Source organism: Castor canadensis, chromosome 6 (genome assembly GCF_047511655.1).
Source record: "Castor canadensis chromosome 6, mCasCan1.hap1v2, whole genome shotgun sequence".
Taxonomy (NCBI): Eukaryota; Metazoa; Chordata; class Mammalia; order Rodentia; family Castoridae; genus Castor; species Castor canadensis.
Genome location: NC_133391.1, coordinates 76,457,602 through 76,477,097, shown reverse-complemented (window position 1 = coordinate 76,477,097; position 19,496 = coordinate 76,457,602). Strand labels below are relative to the sequence as shown.

General features: G+C 39.7%; 1 protein-coding gene across 10 annotated transcripts in view; it reads left to right on the top strand.

Moving 5' to 3' along the window:
- Positions 1–19,496, top strand: part of Arhgap26 (Rho GTPase activating protein 26) — a 416,522-nt gene that overhangs the window by 136,751 nt on the left and 260,275 nt on the right. For all 10 annotated transcript variants that reach the window (XM_074076754.1, XM_074076748.1, XM_074076752.1 and 7 more), the window contains 4 exons: positions 693–797; positions 2,977–3,106; positions 4,070–4,170; positions 10,039–10,133. In XM_074076754.1, coding sequence (XP_073932855.1) covers positions 693–797; positions 2,977–3,106; positions 4,070–4,170; positions 10,039–10,133 — 431 coding nt within the window. The remainder of the gene's footprint in view (positions 1–692; positions 798–2,976; positions 3,107–4,069; positions 4,171–10,038; positions 10,134–19,496) is intronic.

Sequence of the window (19,496 nt, the reverse complement as noted above, 5' to 3'; positions counted from 1 at the left end):
ATTTTCACTGTTCACTGTGTATGAGACTAAACAGTGATAAACTTACCTTTAGCAAAGGGAATTTAGATGAGAATGGAGGGAAACCACCACAGCTACAATGTGGGACGTTTTAGTAAAGGAGTACATAGTGCTTACTTTTGGGTATTTTAGGGAAAGCCAGAAACAGGCCATAGCTGATGTCTACTTTGGATGATTTTCTTTGATTTGATTTGCCTGTGGGGCTGCATACTCAGAAAGGACCAACTCCCTATCTTCCCTTCCTCTTCTGCATATGACCTAATATTACAAATTTTCTAAAAGGCAAGTGAATTGGAGCCTTGGTCTTTAGTTTCTGAAGAAATAATGTTCTTAGGAGGTGTTGAGGCTCACAGGGTAATCATGTGGTATTTTCAATGAGGAGACCTGGTTTCAAATCCTGGCTGCTACTTACTGTGTGTTCTGGGGCATGTTACTTAACCCCTTTGAATTTGCTTCCTCATTATTAAAATGGGTACTTAAATCATAGGCTGTTGTGAATATTCAGTGAGACAGGGCACAGAAGGGCTCTTGTCTGGCACACAGTGGTGCTCAGAATATGTTAGCCATTATTCCTCTATTCTAGACTTTCAAGCCAGTCTTGGCAACTCACATCCAGCTATATAATTGCTCTTTCACCTGCTTATGTGACCACTGCCTTTCTTCCTTCATCACAGCTGCTGGCCTTCCTCCAAGGACTTTTCACTTTCTATCACCATGGTTATGAACTGGCCAAGGATTTTGGTGACTTTAAGACACAGTTGACCATCAGCATACAGAACGTAAGTAGGTATAGGGACAGACTTTCTTTCTCTGGTTAAGGAAAGGAAAAGCAAAATATGGGTCTGGTTGCCCTACAGCTGCCTGTGTGGGTTGGAACTAGATGGGGAGGGTATGTCTTGCTTGGGTTCAGAGGGCAGCTGGGGCAGGCATTTCTAGAGTGCATGGCCCAGGCACCATCCGCTCAGCTCTAGTATTTTCAAAACACTAGTTATGTTTTTGGAAGTGCTGTTGCTGATTTAAATCTGTTGCAACAGAGTCAGGATTTCCTTTGGTGGTTGAAAGCCCAACCCAGCCCAGTCCATCCTCCCTTCTGTGCATTTCACACCTTAGAACATGTGTCCAGGGGATAGGGACACATGTTTAAACTCAGGACCACTGGGTGTGCAGACTCCTCCTTAGGTGTTTTGGTAGCATGCACCAGGGTCAAGCCATCCTCTTCACTGTAGAATTGACCATGCTGGTCTTCATATTTTCTGTGGGTGCTCCTTTGTAGGAAATCAACCCAGGTGTTTCTGGATGGCTTTTAGAATCCTGGAGCTTATGTGTTGTCTCAGAGATTAGGAAGTTGCAGTGTCAGAAAAGGTTTCACAAAGCATGGCTTCCTCTCCGGCTGGGTTCTTCTGAAGGCCCACTTTGAAGTGGAGATGTGTGTGCAACAGGTTTATGGGGGTGAAGGTAGTAAGAACCCTTTGAATGAATGAGTACAGGATGGGGTGGGATGTTGAGTTGTGGTCAGGTACAGCAGAGGCCTCAGTCGATGCTGTGGGGTATGGATGAGGGGGCTTTAGGGCTGGGTAGAAACCAGGGGTGTAAGCTGCCCTGGGGGAGGGGATGGCCTTGAGTGCAGCAGCTCCCCTTTGAGAGTGGAACCTGTCTGTGGGTGGGGTAGATTACAAAACAAGATTCAACTACTTCTACAAGAAATGTAACTCACAGGAGAAGATAAACGCAGGCTCCAAGTGAAAGAATGGAAAAAGATTTTCTAAAGAACTGGACCCTGAAACAGCAGAATTGGCTATATTTATATCTGAAAAAGTAGATTTCAAACCCAAATTAGTCAGAAGAGACAAAGAAGGTCACTTCACATTGATAAATAAAACAATCCATTAGAAGGAAGTAACAGTCATAAACATATATGTACCAACTTTCAGTGAACAAAATTTCATAAAACCACTACTGGACTTCAAAGCACAGATAGATTCCAATACTGTAGTAATGGGTGACCTTAAGATGCTGTTCTCACCAACATTTAGGTCATTCAGACAAAAACTCAATAAGGGATTTTATAATTAAATGACACCATAGATCAGATGGATTTACAAAGCTCAACAGAATATTCCATTCAACAGCCACCACACACAAATTCTTCTCTCATTTCAGAGAACTTTCTCCTATATAATATAAAATATTAAATATTGATATGAAATATTATGGGTGTGTTGGAAGTTTGGTCCTCCACGTGGTGATGTTGAAATGAGGTAGAATGTGTAAGAGCTGTGGCTAAGTGGGAGGTCAGTAGGTCAATGGGTGCATACCTTCAGAAGGGATTGTGTGACCCCAGACTCTCAGGTTTGCTGTTTCAACAGACCATGATATGATACAACCAAGAGGGCTCTCACCAGACTTGAAATGATACAAGGGCTAGACCATTGTATTTTCAGAATTTTGTGTAAATATACTGCTTTCTTATAATTAGCTTGTCTCAGTAATTTTGTCCTAGTAATAAAAACAGATTTATTTTCCTGATTTCATGTAGAAATAACTGTGAAATAAATTTCTTTCCCCCCAAAAAAAAAAAAAAATGAGTCATGTTCCCTGTAACTGGATAAGTGAAGGCGGACAGGCCCTGGACCATCTGGATCAGAATTGCCTGGCATGCTTATTTAAGATGCATGCTCCTGGGCCCAAAGGTTGTCAGTTGATCTTAGGAGTAAAGGCTGGGCATTTGAATCTTCTACAAGTTTTGTAGGTGATTTGGATGGTTGAGAATCATTCAGATATGGGACTGTAAAGCCAAAGTAAACTGCTTATAAGTGAATATTAGCCCAGTGTCTTGGTTTCAATGCCCTTTGTCTGACTTTAGATCCAAAATCTGTATTAGGCTGATCTTCTGAATTGTTGAACAGAAATTCCATTGGTTCCATTTCTTTGACTTAAGTCAAATTCCTTTCGTCTTAGACAAGAAACCGCTTTGAAGGCACCAGGTCAGAAGTGGAATCACTGATGAAGAAGATGAAGGAGAACCCCCTCGAACACAAGACCATCAGCCCCTATACCATGGAAGGGTACCTGTATGTGCAGGAGAAACGTAAGTGCTCTGCCTGCCAATGGCCGGGCACACTCAAATCCTCAGAAAGCAGACAGTGCATCTGTCAGTGCCTGGCCTCCTGCTGCTCTGAACCTAGGAGAGTGACAGTTATTCTGTGGTGTAGGTTACAAAGGGAAAGGTGATGTCCACAACATTTTGTCTACCTCTGAGTGACCTATTCTGTTTTGTTTGCACGGGAATTCTCCTGGCCCTTAGAATTCTCTGAGGCTCTGTGGTTTCCTTCCTACTGTTCCTCTACCCTTGAGCCTCCTGTGTTCTTCCTATGGCTGTGTATAGTCCACCCTGAGCATAGCAGCCATGGAAAGGACTTGCATGCTACACCTTCTTGTCAGTCAGCAGTCACATCCTTTGTTAGACTTAACATTGGTGATTCTGTCACTTTCATTCTGCATCTCTTGTGTCTCTGAGGTTTCCTTGTCTGCTTTTCAGATCTTTTTGAGTTCTGCTAAAATAAAAATTAGGGATTTGGAAGTAGGTCAGAACCCTTGATGTCACTGAGCAGCTGTGTGGGAAGCTGCTCCCAGATGGGAATGGTAACAAGCACTTGGAGGAGCTTTTCTGTGTTCTTTCCTCAGTCATCTTACTCCTGTCAGGGAAGAGAATGGAAACTTTAAACAGAGATTGATGATGGGAACATGAATTAATTTCCCCAGGGAACCTCTACTTCCCTTATATTTTAAGACCCACTGGCTATAGCATTAGTGGAAAATAGGGTTATTGAATCTCTGGGGGAAACCTTGGCTTGGTTCCATTTCCAGCCTATGGGATCAGATTTTCTGTCTATTTCAGCTTAGCTGGTATGGAGAATACATTGCCCCTAAATCAGTGTAAGGGTAGATGAGCATTATGGGCTGTGGGCTGCAGACTGTGTGTTTCTGCAGTTAGTGATGCACGACTACAGTGGAAGCATGTGGATGTTTAATGGGCAGTATTACCTTGCAGGTCACTTTGGAACTTCCTGGGTGAAGCACTACTGTACATACCAACGGGATTCCAAACAAATCACCATGGTTCCATTTGATCAAAAGTCAGGAGGAAAGGGGGTGAGTTCATTTTTAAAAATTTCATGCTTGATTTTCTTGGGTGGCAGATAATGATTATAATGTATATATAAATTAACAGTTTCAATGTTTTACTGTAATTCTTTTAATTTTTATACATTACCTTCAGGAGGCATAGTACTCTGAAGATGACTGAAATAATATTCTTAGCTCTAACTTATATTAGGCACTGTAATCAAGAAAGATTCTTGCATTTCACATATATGCAATAATATTAAACGTGTCACATGTTTTAAGATGCTAAAAAGTTAGGAGTGACTTCATCCTGTGAAACTGATTAGTGTCACTCTTACATGATTTCTGGAGAGTTGCCAGTTGGCACTGTAGATGTCCCAGTTATGTATTGCTGTATAACAAGTCACCCCAAAACGTAGCAACTTCTAAAACCACACTAGTCATTTTAGTAGTTCTCACAAGTTCTGTGGGCCAGGAATTTGGGGAGCATTTGGATGGGTGGTTAAGACTCACTTTTCATAAACTTCCAATTAGATGGTAGCTAGAGCAGGAACAATGGTTTGAAGCAGCTCAGGGCTGCTCAGGTAAACCTCTCTCTGTTCTTTTTCCCTGCTTGTTCCCTCTGTCTCTGAGTGGTCTCAAGGCCTGTCCCTCTGGTCTCTACATGGGTTAGTTTGTGCATCCTCACAGCATCAATGACAAAGGATGACCTCAAAGGTATCTATAGGTGGAGTTAAAGCAGATAATGCCCTGTTTCTTAACTTCAGAAATCATTAGCCTTACTTTTGTTTGAAAGTTTCTCAAAATCTGAACAGTTTCAATGGGAGAGGACGTAGACCCTATTTCTTGATGGTAGAAGTACCAGCATCTCATGATATGAAGAGCATGTGCCATGGAAGATATTCCGTAGCCATCTTTAGAAGAAAGTATCAGGACACTTCTTGATTTCCTCAGCATTCTTCTCATGTACAGAGCTACTGCGTCTTGCCTCCTGCCAGTGAGTCTGTTGGATATTCACTCAGCAGTCCTATGCATTTCCTATGGAGGTGATCTGCCATTTCAGTCTGTGTTCTTTTACTGCCTTCTTGTCTTTCCCTGATAGTCTTCTGCATTTCATTATGATAGTCCTGGATTTGAATTTAAAAAAAAAATCCATTGCTAAGACATTTTTGGCTTTTCTTGACTTTTTCAAAAAATTTTTTGATGGTACTGGGGCTTGGACGCAGGCCTCATGCTTGCTAGGCATTGCTAGGCAGCACTTGGGCCACATTCTCAGCTTAAAAAAATATATATATGTATTCTTTTGCAGGGTGGGTGGTACTGGGGGTTAAATTCAGGGTCTTGTGGTTGCTAGGTAGGTGCTCTGCCACTTTAGCCACTTCACTAGCCTTGTTTTTCAATAACAATGAAAAATTCTTACTGATTATCACTTTGAATTTTGTCTCTTCTTCATTCTTACTATTCTTACTATTCTTACTATTCTTAATATTCTTACTATTATTTCCTTCTAGATTATTATTTTAATAATCTTAATAAGAATTTTGTTTTTCATCCCATTTTTTAAAGTGGTGTTGGGGATCAAACATAAGGCCTTGTACATACTTGGCAAGTACTTTGCTCCTGAGCTACATTCCTAAGCCGTGAATTTTTCATCTCTCTGAATCTTTGGACTACATGTGAATAATTTCTCTGGTTCTATCTTCAATGTAAGTAATTTTTTAGTTGGATCAAGTCTGTTGATAAATTAGTACTCTACTAGCCCTCCAACCTTGATCCTCTCCATGGCGCATTTTTGTGTACTGTGTTGGGTTAACATGTGGGACATCAAAGTGCAGAAGTAGAGAGCACTGGCTTTGATATCAGACCTGCCTGGATCAGTGCGGTTAGGTGCTGCTGTTGTTACTGTAGATACTTAGCTGTGCTGTGCCCTTTGTGTTCTTCCACTTCCAACTTTTCTTCCTGGCTTTTTTTTACTTCTGTCACAATAGAGAAGTTTATCAGCATCTCTGTTTCTTCCCTGTGTCCAAGCAACAACAAAGCCCTTTTAATATTTCTTGGCAGAGGTAGGATATATATAATGTAGAGGATCTCAGGAAAACAAACATGTTCAAACAGAGAAATTACAGTTAGAAGGAATGTTAAAAATCTAAGTAAATAGTACCCTAGTTCATGAAATGGAGTTCTACTTTCCTTGGATTGAGTTATAGTCTTTTTCCAACTTTTACTGCTTCAAGAAATCAGCTTCACTGAATTATTCTTTACCACAGGCTTTATTTTGGGGCTTTTTATCTTGAACTTTCCAGGTCTTTAATGTACTCTGTTATATTTTCTCCACTCTCTTACCACATTTGAAAGTTAAGGTTAGAGACCAATTATGGTGGGGGTTTATGTTTCCAGAGACTTCTGTGAGATCCTAGTAAATATACCTCACTGGATAAGAGGTTAGTGCAGATCAACTTTTTGGGACAGAGCCTGACATTGGTGAGTCAGTGTACTAAAGTGTGTTAGTATACTTGATCTTAGCCAAAAAGCCAAAAAGTGATTGACTTTTATACTACAATAAGTCATTTTCTTAATAATAATTCCTTAATTTATATTACATTTAATAACATTCTATAAGATTTTATAATCTTCTATTTTCTTATTTGATCCAGTTTCTCCTTTTACAAAGGGGGTTTGAGGGTCAAAGAAATCTACTGACTTCTCAGGTCAAGTGACTAATGTGTTCTAGAACTAATACTGAATCTTCATGCTGGGGTTGGAATCTCCTACTTCTGAAGCCATGTACTTTCCCTGTTGTCACCCTGTTTCCTCAGCTTCCCAGTAGAGGAAATAGGAGAACCAGATATCTAGTGGTCAACACCACTTGGTTTGTACAGACAGTCATGTGATGTGTAAGCATCCATGTTTCTACAGAGTTCTCCTGGGAGCTGGAGGTAGATTTAACACAGCTAGTCAGGTGTTTTCTTTTCTAATGTGACTCTTGCCTACCCTTTTTGGTCTCTTCACCTTCCTTTTCATTTGGATTATTTTTTTGGACTTGTGAGCAGATTTGCTCCATTCTTTTGGAGAACTGTCCTTGTGTGTGGTTTAAGAATTCCCCTGTATCCTACCCTTTGAGAGAGGCACCATCTGCTGTCTGGAGCAGTTCAGAATGAAGCCCTTCATTTCTTTCCTGCTTTTGTTAGGATACAAACCAAAACCCTGTATAGTCTGGCCTCTGCTTTCTTCCAACCCCTTTTTGTTGCATTTTGCCTACTCTGGGCTTCCAGCCACATTGGCTTCCATTTTGTTCCTCTAAGACGCACAGGACCCTTCTCACAGGGCCTTTCCACCTGTTGCTCTCTACCCCCTGCTCTTTTCTTCTCTTTTTATCTCTTGTGAATCCTTCCAATCCCAGCTTAAGAAAGTCATCCCCAACTTTCCTGACCCCCTCAAGTCTTTTCATTTCAGCTTTTATGGCTGTCTCTCTCTCTTTCTCTCTTCCTCCCTTCTTCCCTACTTCCCTCCCTCCCTCCCTCGTTCCTTCTCTCCCTCCCTCCACCCTCTCTCCACCTTCTCTCTCACTGTTACGGTTATAATTTTCTATTTTTTTAGTATGGTTATCTATATCTATCCTCTATGTAGCCTGTATAGTCTGGCCTCTGCTTTCTTCCAACCCCCTTTTGTTGCATTTTGCCTACTCTGGGCTTCTAGCCACATTGGCTTCCATTTTGTTCCTCTAAGACGCACAGGACTCTTTTAAGTCCATAAGAACAGATCATTATAGATTTTTCCTGATTGTAGCATGGTCATCCTGGCAACAGGATCTTCCTTTTTCTGCTTGTGTTTGTTGATCGTTTATAAACCCTCATTCTCTCCCATTTCTCCATGGTACCTCATATAAGCTTTCACAGTAGAAGCTGGTCCACAGCTATTAAATCTGAAATATAGTTAGACATTAACAAGACCAGAATCTCTTATGTTTGGGTGTTTATGCTTATTAAAGGACATAATTAGAACAATTTAAAGATATTAATTGTCTTTATTTTTGATTCTGGAATTGGGGAACACTTTATGACGTAAAATTTTAAAAAAGTATTTCAATGAGGTAAGCAGAAGAAGTTGGTCTAAAGACAGAGAGAGACTGAAGAAAGCAGAAACAGAGCACAAAATGAACTGGTCATTTCAAAGTTATTTTCCTAGGTCTGGGAGTGTTGCTCAGTGGTAGAGCACTTGCCTAGCATGTACGAGGCCCTAGGTTTGATCTCTAATACCACAAACAACAAAATGAAGTTACTTTCCTTGTAAAGAGGGAACAGGAGACACACAATAGAAAAATAACTGATTGGTTAACATCAGGTTCCCTTTTTTTTTTTTTTGTGTAACGATGAAGGCAGAGGGAACTTTGCTATCGTGCCAATGGAAAGAGCCTGTTTGGGCAGTTTGGCTATTTGCTCTCACTTCTCCTGGTTCCTTGGGAGGTTAGATAAACAGTTTAGTTTTGGTTTGGTAATGGGAACATTTGCAAGGGTGACTCCCATGTTGATTTTCAGTCTGGCCTTTTGGGATCAGTGCAGGAGCCTTAGTCCAAAACAATGGCCTCCTATAACTTTAACACTTCATTTGTCTTACAAAGTGAAGAAAGAACAGTTCTCAACCTGAGAAATCAATCTTTTCTATTCAATAAAAGACAATAGATGGAAGGCTTCAGAATACAAACTGTTTCTTCCTAAGTCTTCTGTGTTTTGTGTGCTATTCTGATGTTAGTGGATAGTTACATTTACCTTATGTGGTCACATTTCAACAAACCAGGCAAGCTTGTTAATTTCCTCATTAGCTTAGAAAAAAGATTGACAAAGGCAGGAGAAACAGGAACCCCAACGAATTCCTTAGTGACAGAAAGAGAAGTCAGGGATAGCAGCGTCTGTGTTTCTAGGCAATGAATTAATACTATGAGATAAAATTGTCACATGCATGTATACAGTGGAATACTACCCGGCAATAAAAATAAACTTTTGATGCAACATGGATGAAACACAAAAGAATTATACTTAGCAAAAAATACATATTTTGTTGTCCCATTTTTATAAAATGTAGAAGTTGCAAACTAATCTGTAGTGACAGAGCAGATACAGTGGTTGCCTGGGGATGAAATGGGAGACGGGATGGATTACTAAAGGACATAAGTAAAGTTTTAGGTTTGATGGAAATGTTTGTTAGCACACATACAGTTATGGTTTCATGGGTGCAATAGATGTCAAAATATATTAATTGTATAACACTAAACATATGCAGTTTATCAAATTTGTCGATAAAACGGTTAAATAGTTTATTGTATATCTATTCCATCCAGGACCTGGTTGAGCTCAGGTGACACAAGAGTAATCAAAAACAGAGTCTCTTGTCCTTAGGGAGTTTACAGTCTAATGGGGAGAGAGACATTATTTTAATTATTTCATGCATCACTGGCAGGTTTCAGCTGTGATTGGTGCTATATGAATACATATTGGGATCTTTGACCTGGGCTAGGAAGATACTCTTAAAGAAATGATGACTGACCCAAGATCACAGAAGCTCAGTTAGAAGGGCATTGTCTTCATCCACTCTTATTAAACCTGCAAACTAAACATGATTAGAACGATTTCAACAGGCCATGTCCTGTGGATCAGTGCTGTACTATCATGATCCACAAGTACTAAACATACTTGGTTCTAAATATAACAGGACTTCCAAATTTTTGCTGCAGGAGGCTCTTGCCTGAGAAGCTGCAGACTAATCGCTGTCCCTCTCAAATGTTGTGAACACTCAGATTGAGAAGATGAAATGAAACTCTGTTTATGTGCTGTGTTTGTCCCAGAGAAGAACTGAGCCCACATGCTGGCCTTGCCTTGATAGTCTGTGTGTTTCTTCTAGGGAGAAGATGAATCCGTCACCCTCAAATCCTGCACACGGCGGAAAACAGACTCTATTGAGAAGAGGTTTTGCTTTGATGTAGAAGCAGTAGACAGGTGAGTAGCTGTCACACTTTTCTCAGGAACATATATTACTGAATTTGGTTTTCTTTCTTTTTCCTTTCAGTCATAGCTTTTCTCTCCCTCCCTCCATCCCTTTTCCATCCCAACCTATATCCAGTTTTCATTAGACTTTATGCCATTGCTGATTTGCCAGGGTCAGTTACAACCTCCCCACCTTTTGTGGTCAGTACTGAATCACTAGGTTTGTTTTGTTTTGCTTTAATGTTAACCCTTCCATGATCAGGAACATGTGTTATATCTTTAGGATGCAGGGGTAGATGTTTAAAGAAAATGGTCTCAATTTAGTATGATTGCATCTGATAGTTAGGTTTTTTTTTATTTTCTCAAAATCTTAATACAATGATTCAAAAGGAGTAGAGTTAGAAGTTTTACTCAAATATCTTTTTTTTTAAAAAAGGTCTTAACTATAGCATTTCACTTATTTCTGTGTGTGCACACTTAAGAAAGACACCAAACTGCTTGTGAAATCAGTCTAGGAGAGAGCTGTGTGTTGTCTTCCTAAAGATTTTTGTGATTCTCATTAAGTTATACCATTTCATGGTGTTAAGCTAGTCTGACAAGATTCCAATTCTTTGAGACTCTTTACTTGGCAACAGGTTAAGTCTTTCAGTGAAGCTCACGTGTTAAGCTTATTTGAGATACCTGTTCAGGATCAGCAATGTTAGCACCAAGATCCTTAAATCTCAGCAGGATACTCATGTAATGCCATTTAATCTCTCTTCCTTATTAAAAAAAAAAAGCCACATCATTTTGTCAAGCCAATACTTATCCCCTCTCTCCTTGGGGAATTTACCTGTGGCCATTTTTCACCAGCTGTAAGAGGTCCTGGGATTGAGTACTGCCTGGGATGTGCTCTGTGCTCCTTCATGATCTGGGAGAGTTGGAAAGCCTTCTTGTGGCAGGTGTCTCCTTTACACCATGGTTCCTGGAGGCTGCACACTCCTTTAGCCTAAATCAAAAGTTCATGGAAACTAACCACATCTCTTAAGCAATTCAGTGATTACACCTTTGGTTCTCAAGTCAGACAATGTGGGTCCAAATTTTTACTTTGCTGCCAGGTAGCCATATGACTTTCAGCAAGCTACTTAATCTCACAGAGCTTTGATATCCTCATCTGGAAAATAAAGGTGGCAATAGTACCTAGTTCAAAGGATTATTATGAGGATTCAAAGAGATAATACATGTGCAGTGCTGGGCAGGATGGCAGATAAAAAGTGCACAGCAAGTATTAGCTGTTATTTGTTGCTAATTACCTTGTTCTGCATGTTCATCTGACTTGATTTTTCCTTTCTCTTCTAAGTCCAGACAAGTATATGTAATTTATAAAGAAAAGAAAGTGCTCTAGCCCTAAACTGTGGGAGGGGAAGGGGAAATGGGCAGCCTGGGAGATAGGTAGAATTGGGTAGCAACAGGGAATTGTGAAAGCCTTCCTCAAACCCAATTACAAATCTTCTATCTGAATACTTTAAGCTTGTGTAGGCACCTCTCTTCTCTGTTGTAGTCATGGAATTCAGGGAATGTATATTACTGGCATTCTTGGAGGAGTCTCAGATGTTTTTGTGTGAAAGGGGAGCCAGTTTGATGCCAATAAGATGTGTAGTTCCTGGAGATGGTCATGTGTTTGTGTGGCTGTTTAGAAGAGGGCATGCCTTCCATTGCAGATCTCTATCAGATTGAAAGCATCAGAGATGCTTTCTGGAGTTGAATTATTTTCTGTCTTTCAGAAGTTTCCTGAGAAGTTGTAGAGAGTTGCTTTTGGACAGTTAAACTCTTGTGGTGTCTCTATCTCATTTCTCCCATCACCAATACTTTCTGGCACTTCCTCTCCTTTTTCATGAGCACAAACCTTAATCAGCAGGCACAGTGGTGTGTGCCTATAGCCCCAGCTCCTCAAGAGGCTGAGGCAGAAGGATCACTTGAGCCCAAGAATTCAAGACCAGCCTGGGCTACTCAGTGAGACCCTGTTTCAAAAAAGAGAAAACAAACAACAACAACAACAACAACAAAAGAAAACAAAACCCAAAGCAACAGTAACTTTGCAGGCCCCAGTTATAAGCCAGAAGTATAAATGTCAACACAAGAGTGTACTTGGTAAGTCCATTTCTGCACGTATCTGTCTCTGATTCTCTCGGCATGATGTGGATGGTGTTGGGCAGGGTCCAACATGAGGTGTCAGAGCTCTCTGAAGCCAGAATTGAGTCAGCAGTTGTATGGAACCCTTTCTCTCTCAGTTTTTGTTAAAGGCCTTATGGATTAAGCTGCAATTTGGCAATATTTTTCTTCTTTCTGTCCCTTTTTTTTTTTTTTAACTCCAGTGTCTTACTGAATTTTCTTCATGTATGTATAAGGGAACTAGGGTGAAAAAAGGCTTTTTTTTTTTTTTTGTCTCTTTTTTGGCAGGGCTAATCTCAGACTCACTGTTGTAGCCCAGATTGGGTTTGCATCCGTGATCCTTTTGCCCTAGCCTCCTGAGTGTTGGGTTTATAGGTCCATGCCATCATGTCTGACTCAAGAAAATGTACTTCTGTGTACTGGGTGGCAGCAGTATGGGGAGCTCTACCCCAGTCCTTTTCTCTGGATGACTCCTGCTGTCCTTTTTACCAGTGCCCTTTAGCAGGGAGGGGATTGCTGCTAGACACCTGTTCTTTCAACCTCATCCAGGTTCCTCAGTTCTGTTTGCTATGTCAGAAGCTGGGGTCAAAATGCAAGTTTATCATAGAAAATGGATAAAAAGGAGGGAATTGTTGGATCAAATGCTCCTAGAATATGTTGTATGTTGACAGACTATATAAACACTTATGTAGTTGTTGTTAATGTGGTATTCTATCAAGATACAGTGTGATTTTTATGACTTACACTATGAGATGCTGTAGGTTTTAAGACTGAATGTGTTTGTGCTTTAGACTTAATGCTGATAGTTTGTGTTTCTTTATAATAGAGGCTCTAGGCAGTGATATTCCAGGAGGTCAATAATATGAATTGATTACATCAGTGCCTCATTGTATGGTGGAACCAATTGCACTGAGCATTCATTGGGGTGCTTGCCAGAATTGGAGGTTCCTCATGTTTACCCCAGATCTACACAGTCTGATACTTTAGGACTGAAACTCCAAATTCCATATTTTCAAGTTCTCTAGTTGTTCATTATTCTTACTAATGATTGGTAATATACCACACATTTCACAATACAATTTCATCAGAGCACATAAAAATGTTTTCTTTACTAGAAACATTAGAACAAGCGACCACAGAAAAACAAAACAGGACCCAAAAAATCCCAGGCTCCTTTGTATAGGAACTTAGTACTTACCCATGTGAAAGAGAAGAATACAGCTAGTAGAAAGAGTTACTTCCAGTCCCCGAGACAGATGCCTTCACCAGGAAGAAAGCAGCAACCATCACCACTGCAATAAAACTCCAGCTTTAGATAAAGGATGTTAAAATGGAGGAGGGGTGTTGTGGTAGTTGAGTATGTTCTGTGTGCTGGATGCTCTTCGTTCACTATTTCACGCAATCCTCGTTATAACTCAAGAAGGTGGGTAGCCTACCCAGAGAAGTGGGTACCTGCCCAGGGAGGTGAGCACTCCCATGATGCTGCTGTGGAGCCTGCAGTTCCGAGGGGTAAGTAGTCTTCGCAAGGCAGAGTAGATTTAAACTGAGGTTTTCAGGAGCTCATTCCAGGGCTATCTAAAACTCAGGATATGTTAGAAATGTTTCCAGCAATGAGCCCAGTGTGTCAATGATTGTTTCAGAGATACCACAGAAGTGTTCACCTTGCAGCCTGTGAGATCTGAGAACTACTGTTCTCACTCCAATAATTTGTACTTGGCATCATAAGCTAGTTGTCCCATAAGCTAAAGCTTCATTCTTGGTTCTGTTCTTGTACTCTGTGACCTTCAGCAAGTCCTCAAATGGCTAAATTAAAAGAGGCCATGTAGATAGCACATGGCATAGATGTCTGACAAATGTTACCCCCCCTACTCCTCCTTTGTGTGTGTGTGTGTGTGTGTGGTACTGGGGTTTGAATTCAGGGCCTTACACTTGCCAGGCACGTGTTCTGCTACTTAAGCCATACTCTCAGCTCTTTTTGCTTTAGTTATTTTTTGGGTAGGGTCTTCCATTTATGCCCAGGCTAACCTGGACTGCCATCCTTCTATTTATGCTTTCTGCATAACTGGGATGACAGATGTGCAACATCTGTTGGTTTGACATGTTATTTTTACCTGGGCTGGCCTCAAACTGCAATCCTCCTGATCTCTGCCCCTTGAGTAGCTAGGATTACAAGTGTGAGTCACCTCGCCTTTTTTTCCCTTATTTTTTTAATTTAATTTTTATTAGGATATATTCATTGTACAGGAAGAATTCATTGTGACAATTTTAAATAGGCTTATATTGTACATTGGAAGATTGCCCCCATCATCTTCTTCCCACCCCAGACTCCCTCCCTGCCCCCACTTAAAACAGTTGCAAGAGGTTTCATTGTTCTATTTCATGTATGTATATGAAGCCCATCAATCCTATTCCCTCACTTTCATCTCCATTCACCCTCCTCCCTTCCTTAAGTATCCCCATCCCCCTCAACCTGTTTTACAGTCCTGTCTTTCGTTATTAATTCCAAAGTCCATTGTGCAAAGTTGCCTTCTATTTTTAAGGTTCTACTCATTTTAAAACTTTTTATCCAGGGAGACTATCATGAGAAGGAGAAATGGGAGAAATGAAAGCATTGGTGTCATTTTATCAGTTGATTGTTTTCATTATATCCTAATGCATTGCTGCTAATCTGTTAATCCTCATGGTTAAAAGGGGGTTAATTTCTGACATGTAGGTCCTATGGGAATAACTGTTTGACTCTTTGAATTAGCTAGAAATCAAATTAAGTGCTAATCTGAACTTAGGGCTTTGGGATTCAGATCTGTAGTTTTTGAGTAGTGTTTGTCAAAGATACTTTTTAATACTGAATACATTCTCAGAAATCCACTTTTGATTCTTCTAAGTTCTTTTTGCGTTGGTATGTCAAAATAGGGCCTATACTCTTCTCTGGATCTTCACCCTTTCATATTGACTTCCATGTAATTTCTGAGGCCACATCTCATTTAGTACCCCTTTTCTGGGTGCCTTCCCTTTTTCAGAACTGGTTTGGGGAGAGGTTCAGACTGGAACCACCAAAGACCCCTGAACTATTCTGAGCAAATGTTTCATAGGCTAATATTAGCTCTTTATTGTCTTTGGTTTTCCTTCCAAAGGGTTTCATTATTCTTGACCTTGACAAGGTAAGTGCCAATCTTTTTATTTTTTTAATCCCAAACCAAAAATTTGCTTAGCTTAAGGTACCACATCGAATCAAATGAACATTATGGTTCTTTGAATTTTCCTTCAGATTCCTTTTGAAATTCAGTTTCAAGATTCCAGCATTAATAATATGGTATGACTTTAAATAAATGTCTGTGACTTGTAATGTTTGTGGGGTATTGCCACAATATGATCCAAAGGAGAATCTTTTATTTTCTTAGAAGATAGTTGTTATGGGTTAAGTCATGTCGTTTACCAAATTCATGTGCTGGTTCTTAGTTTCTGAAAATGTGGAGATAGGATCTATAAATATAGAGGTGATCAAGTTAAAATGAGGTTATTAGGATGAGTCCTAATTCACCATGAACAGTATCCTTATCAAAAGAGGAAATGTAGACCCAGACACAGACATGTGTACAGGGAGAATGACCTGAGAATATGAAGGCAGAGATCAGGATGATGTTCTCTAAGCCAGGAAATGCCAGATTGCCAGTATTCCCCAGAAATTAGGAGAAAGTCATGTAGCAGATTCTTCATAGACCTCTGAAAGAACCAGCCTAGCCAACATCATGATCTCTAGTTTTCAGCCTTTACACCTGGGAGACAATAAATTTCTGGTGTTGAAGCCACTTAGTGTGGCACTTTGTTATAGCAGGAAATTAACATAGTATTGATTAGGCAGTGAGGCAGCACTGATGCCCTCTCCTGGCCCCAAAGCCTTTTAAATGGACAGTCTAACACTCATTTTTAAAATAGCCCCCTTGACAAGGAGGGCCATAAATTCACATAAATTATCTTTCTTACACTCTCTCCATTTCTCCTTCCCTCCTTCCTTTCTTGTCTCTCTCTATCCCCCCCTTCTTTCTTCCTTACTTCCTAGCTTTAATTAGCTTAATAAGAAAGCATTCTTTGGTGGTTGTATTATCTTGCCGTAGAATCATCCGTTGAAGGTTTGTATTTGATATCGGTTAATTGGCTAGATTTATTTTTTTTTCCTTAAAGTGGGTCAACTCTTCTCTCAAAGTTAATGCAAAAGCAGCCCTTAGTGGTAGTGGTATGTGAATCACTAATACTTGCCAATGTCTGTATTCAGTCACTTTAAATAATTAACTCTACTGTAGTGTGTCTTATGGGCATTAATGAGCAAGTGTAAGGAAAATATTTGTTTAAGCTCAAGAATCATGGTAGTAGTCATTTGCCAGCATCCCTGGATTGGTTTATTTTAGAGAAATTTCTCACAAATGTAAGTGACACATGGATATTTTCTCCCTAATGTTTTCTGGGAGGGACCACTAAACCATATGGAAAATAATAGAAACAAAAAGCTTTTTTCGATTCACTGAATCAATGTAGTCTCTTGGGAGGTAGTATTTTATACTTGGGGAAAGGAAATAATTAGAATATTTTTTTTCTAGGATTAGCTGACTCCAACAGAAGTCCATGCATTTGAAACCCTTGTGTGTGTTAAATCTTCTTCTCCATCATTGATACTCTCCAGAAGGGGGTGAGGGGGGTGGCAAGAATGGCTTGTTGGAGATGGCCAAGGTTCTTGGGGCTAGAGATGAAATAAGGCCCAACAACAAGAATAGGTATTGTCTTCATAGGCGTACTTTTGAGTGTAGGATGCACATATACTCCAGTAACGTAGTTATAAATATATGTGTTGAGTGTTCTAGAAAACCTGGAGGGCTAGAAAACTGTGAGAAAATGCAATAAACAGGGACTTCACCCATTCTCATAGCTTGACCAAATATCCTAAATTCATTTCCATATTCTTTTCCTGTCTTGTTTATTGAGCATAACCACATGCTAGAAGCTCTTCTTACAGTGGCGATACTACATTTATGAAGCACTGTGTATCTACTGACCCTTAATTCTGAAAAACCTAATCTGATTTTCTTTCGTACCAACTGAAGTTCTTTTGCAAGCTGTCTGTGAATAGGTAGTGAAAGCAGCTTTCCTCTGAGCCAGTTCTAATCTAGCACACCCACTGTCAACTCTGTTCTTGCCTTCTCAACAGGTACCATGTATTTGTATGGTAATAACCTTTGCTCTGTATTGGTTGGCTGGGTGCTCAGTTAAGTACGTTTAATTCTGTTTGTCTCGTGATTTGCTTTTCTGAGATTTTTAAAATAGCACTTAACAATGGGTGTGTGGTAGCTCGATCTTTTTTATGGTCATGCAACTTGGAGATACATTGTTTTGTTTTTTCCTTTGGGACTTTGTTGAAGAGACTAGAGGAGCTTAGTCTAATTAGCTGCTAATTAAATAAAAAACTCAGCAAGTGCATAATAACTTGCAGTTATGTATAGGTAGGGTGAAAAAATACTCAGAAAAATGGAGGATTGGTTAAAGTCAGAATAGTGGAAGCTAGAACGATTTCTGGGTTGATAACGCCAGTCAGTTAGCACCCCTATTTCTAGTATGTTTTTATAGCAGGTTGCCTGTTACAGGTAAAAAAGGATCAAAGCAACCCTAAGTTTGAATTTAGGATCTGTCCCTTACTAATTGTGTGACTCTTGGTGAGTGGTTCAGCCACATTTGTAAGATGGAGCTAATTGTGACTGCCTTGTAGGAGTGTTTTGAGAATAGAATACATTAAAATTCCTCTCTGATAGAGGGCTCTGTCTGAAAAATTTGTGGCTTTGAAATTTTTTCTAGATTCTAAATCCTGCGACTTCATTATTCTTACAGTAATTCTTACCTTTAGTAGGTTTTTCTGTGAGCCTGCTTTATATCCTATAGCAGATCCTGACTTTTCAGCTCATCTGTAAGCCGAGAGGGGATACAGGGGTTTTATGGGCATATGTGCAAAGGACCCTCTAGGGGGGAGAGTTCATTTTCAAACTGTATATGTGATAACCTCTTATTTTCCTATAAAAGAAAATGTTTTATAACTCCCTACAATTTATGATCTCAAAAGGAAGCCACACTTATTTAAAATTAAGTAATATTAATGCTTCTAGCTTGGTATGTGATGTGAATACATGGTCTAGTTTGTATGTCTTTGTGAAATTGTATAACTGTGAAATTGTTTTCCAAAAAGAATCATCTTATATAACCGGCCTTATTTCTGCATTCAGCCTCTAGATGGCAGTTTTGTATGTGTTTTGGTAACTATTACAAGGTCCAGTTGAAAAACAGCTGTCCTTTATACATTGACAATTTGGAGTCTGTGGTGCGTATGTGTGTTTTCTGTAGAAATGATCATCATTGTGTGTGAATATTACTTCTTAAAGGAAAGGTATTCTAAATTACTCATTTTTTTATCTTGGAATTCCTTCCTCCCACCCTTTCATTGATCATTCATACTCACTTTCCTGCAAAAGGAAGCATGCCTAGTTAGGCCTCTGTTTAAACATTGCCTTATACCTGGCTTCCTGAACTAAAATGCCAGGCTCTTTGCTTCAGGAATGGCTTATTTGAGGATGGTGAAGACAACAGATGCATGATTCTGCTGTCTACTGTGGGCTGAGAACCAGGCGGCCCTACTTTTCCCTCAGGGTTCATGTGCCTTTATCTTGTGCAACAGATGATTCCATTTTTCCTGGTTTTAAACTTCCCCTCCCTCCCCTTCTCACCCCTTGTTTGAAATAATATTTGATTTTGCCTTCCTGCTGGCTGGATTGGAGTGCTCAATGCCATTGACCTTTCAGGCAGGAAATGGCTTTTTCCTTCCTCGTAGGGTGTTATACCACTCTGACTTCCATGAGTAGGAGGGATACTGGACTTTCTGAATTGCTTCTTGGTTGTTCTGCAAAATAAGCTAGTGGAGAAGTTCTCGGACTCTAGAATTCATGTAGTTAGAACTTACTGATTTTTGTTTGTTTCTAATTAAATGAGAAAGTGTTTACTGTTCGATTCTGATTTAACTAAGAATAGAATGTGTGGTTAATGGATTTGATGGGAGAGTGAGAACAAAAACTATATTTTTGTTCTTTTATCTGCATGGTGAAGTTTGGAGTTTTATTGATTGAATATACTAACTTATTTGCTAGTTTCTAGATACAAAATGAATTTTTAAAGAAATCTACACAAGAGGAAACA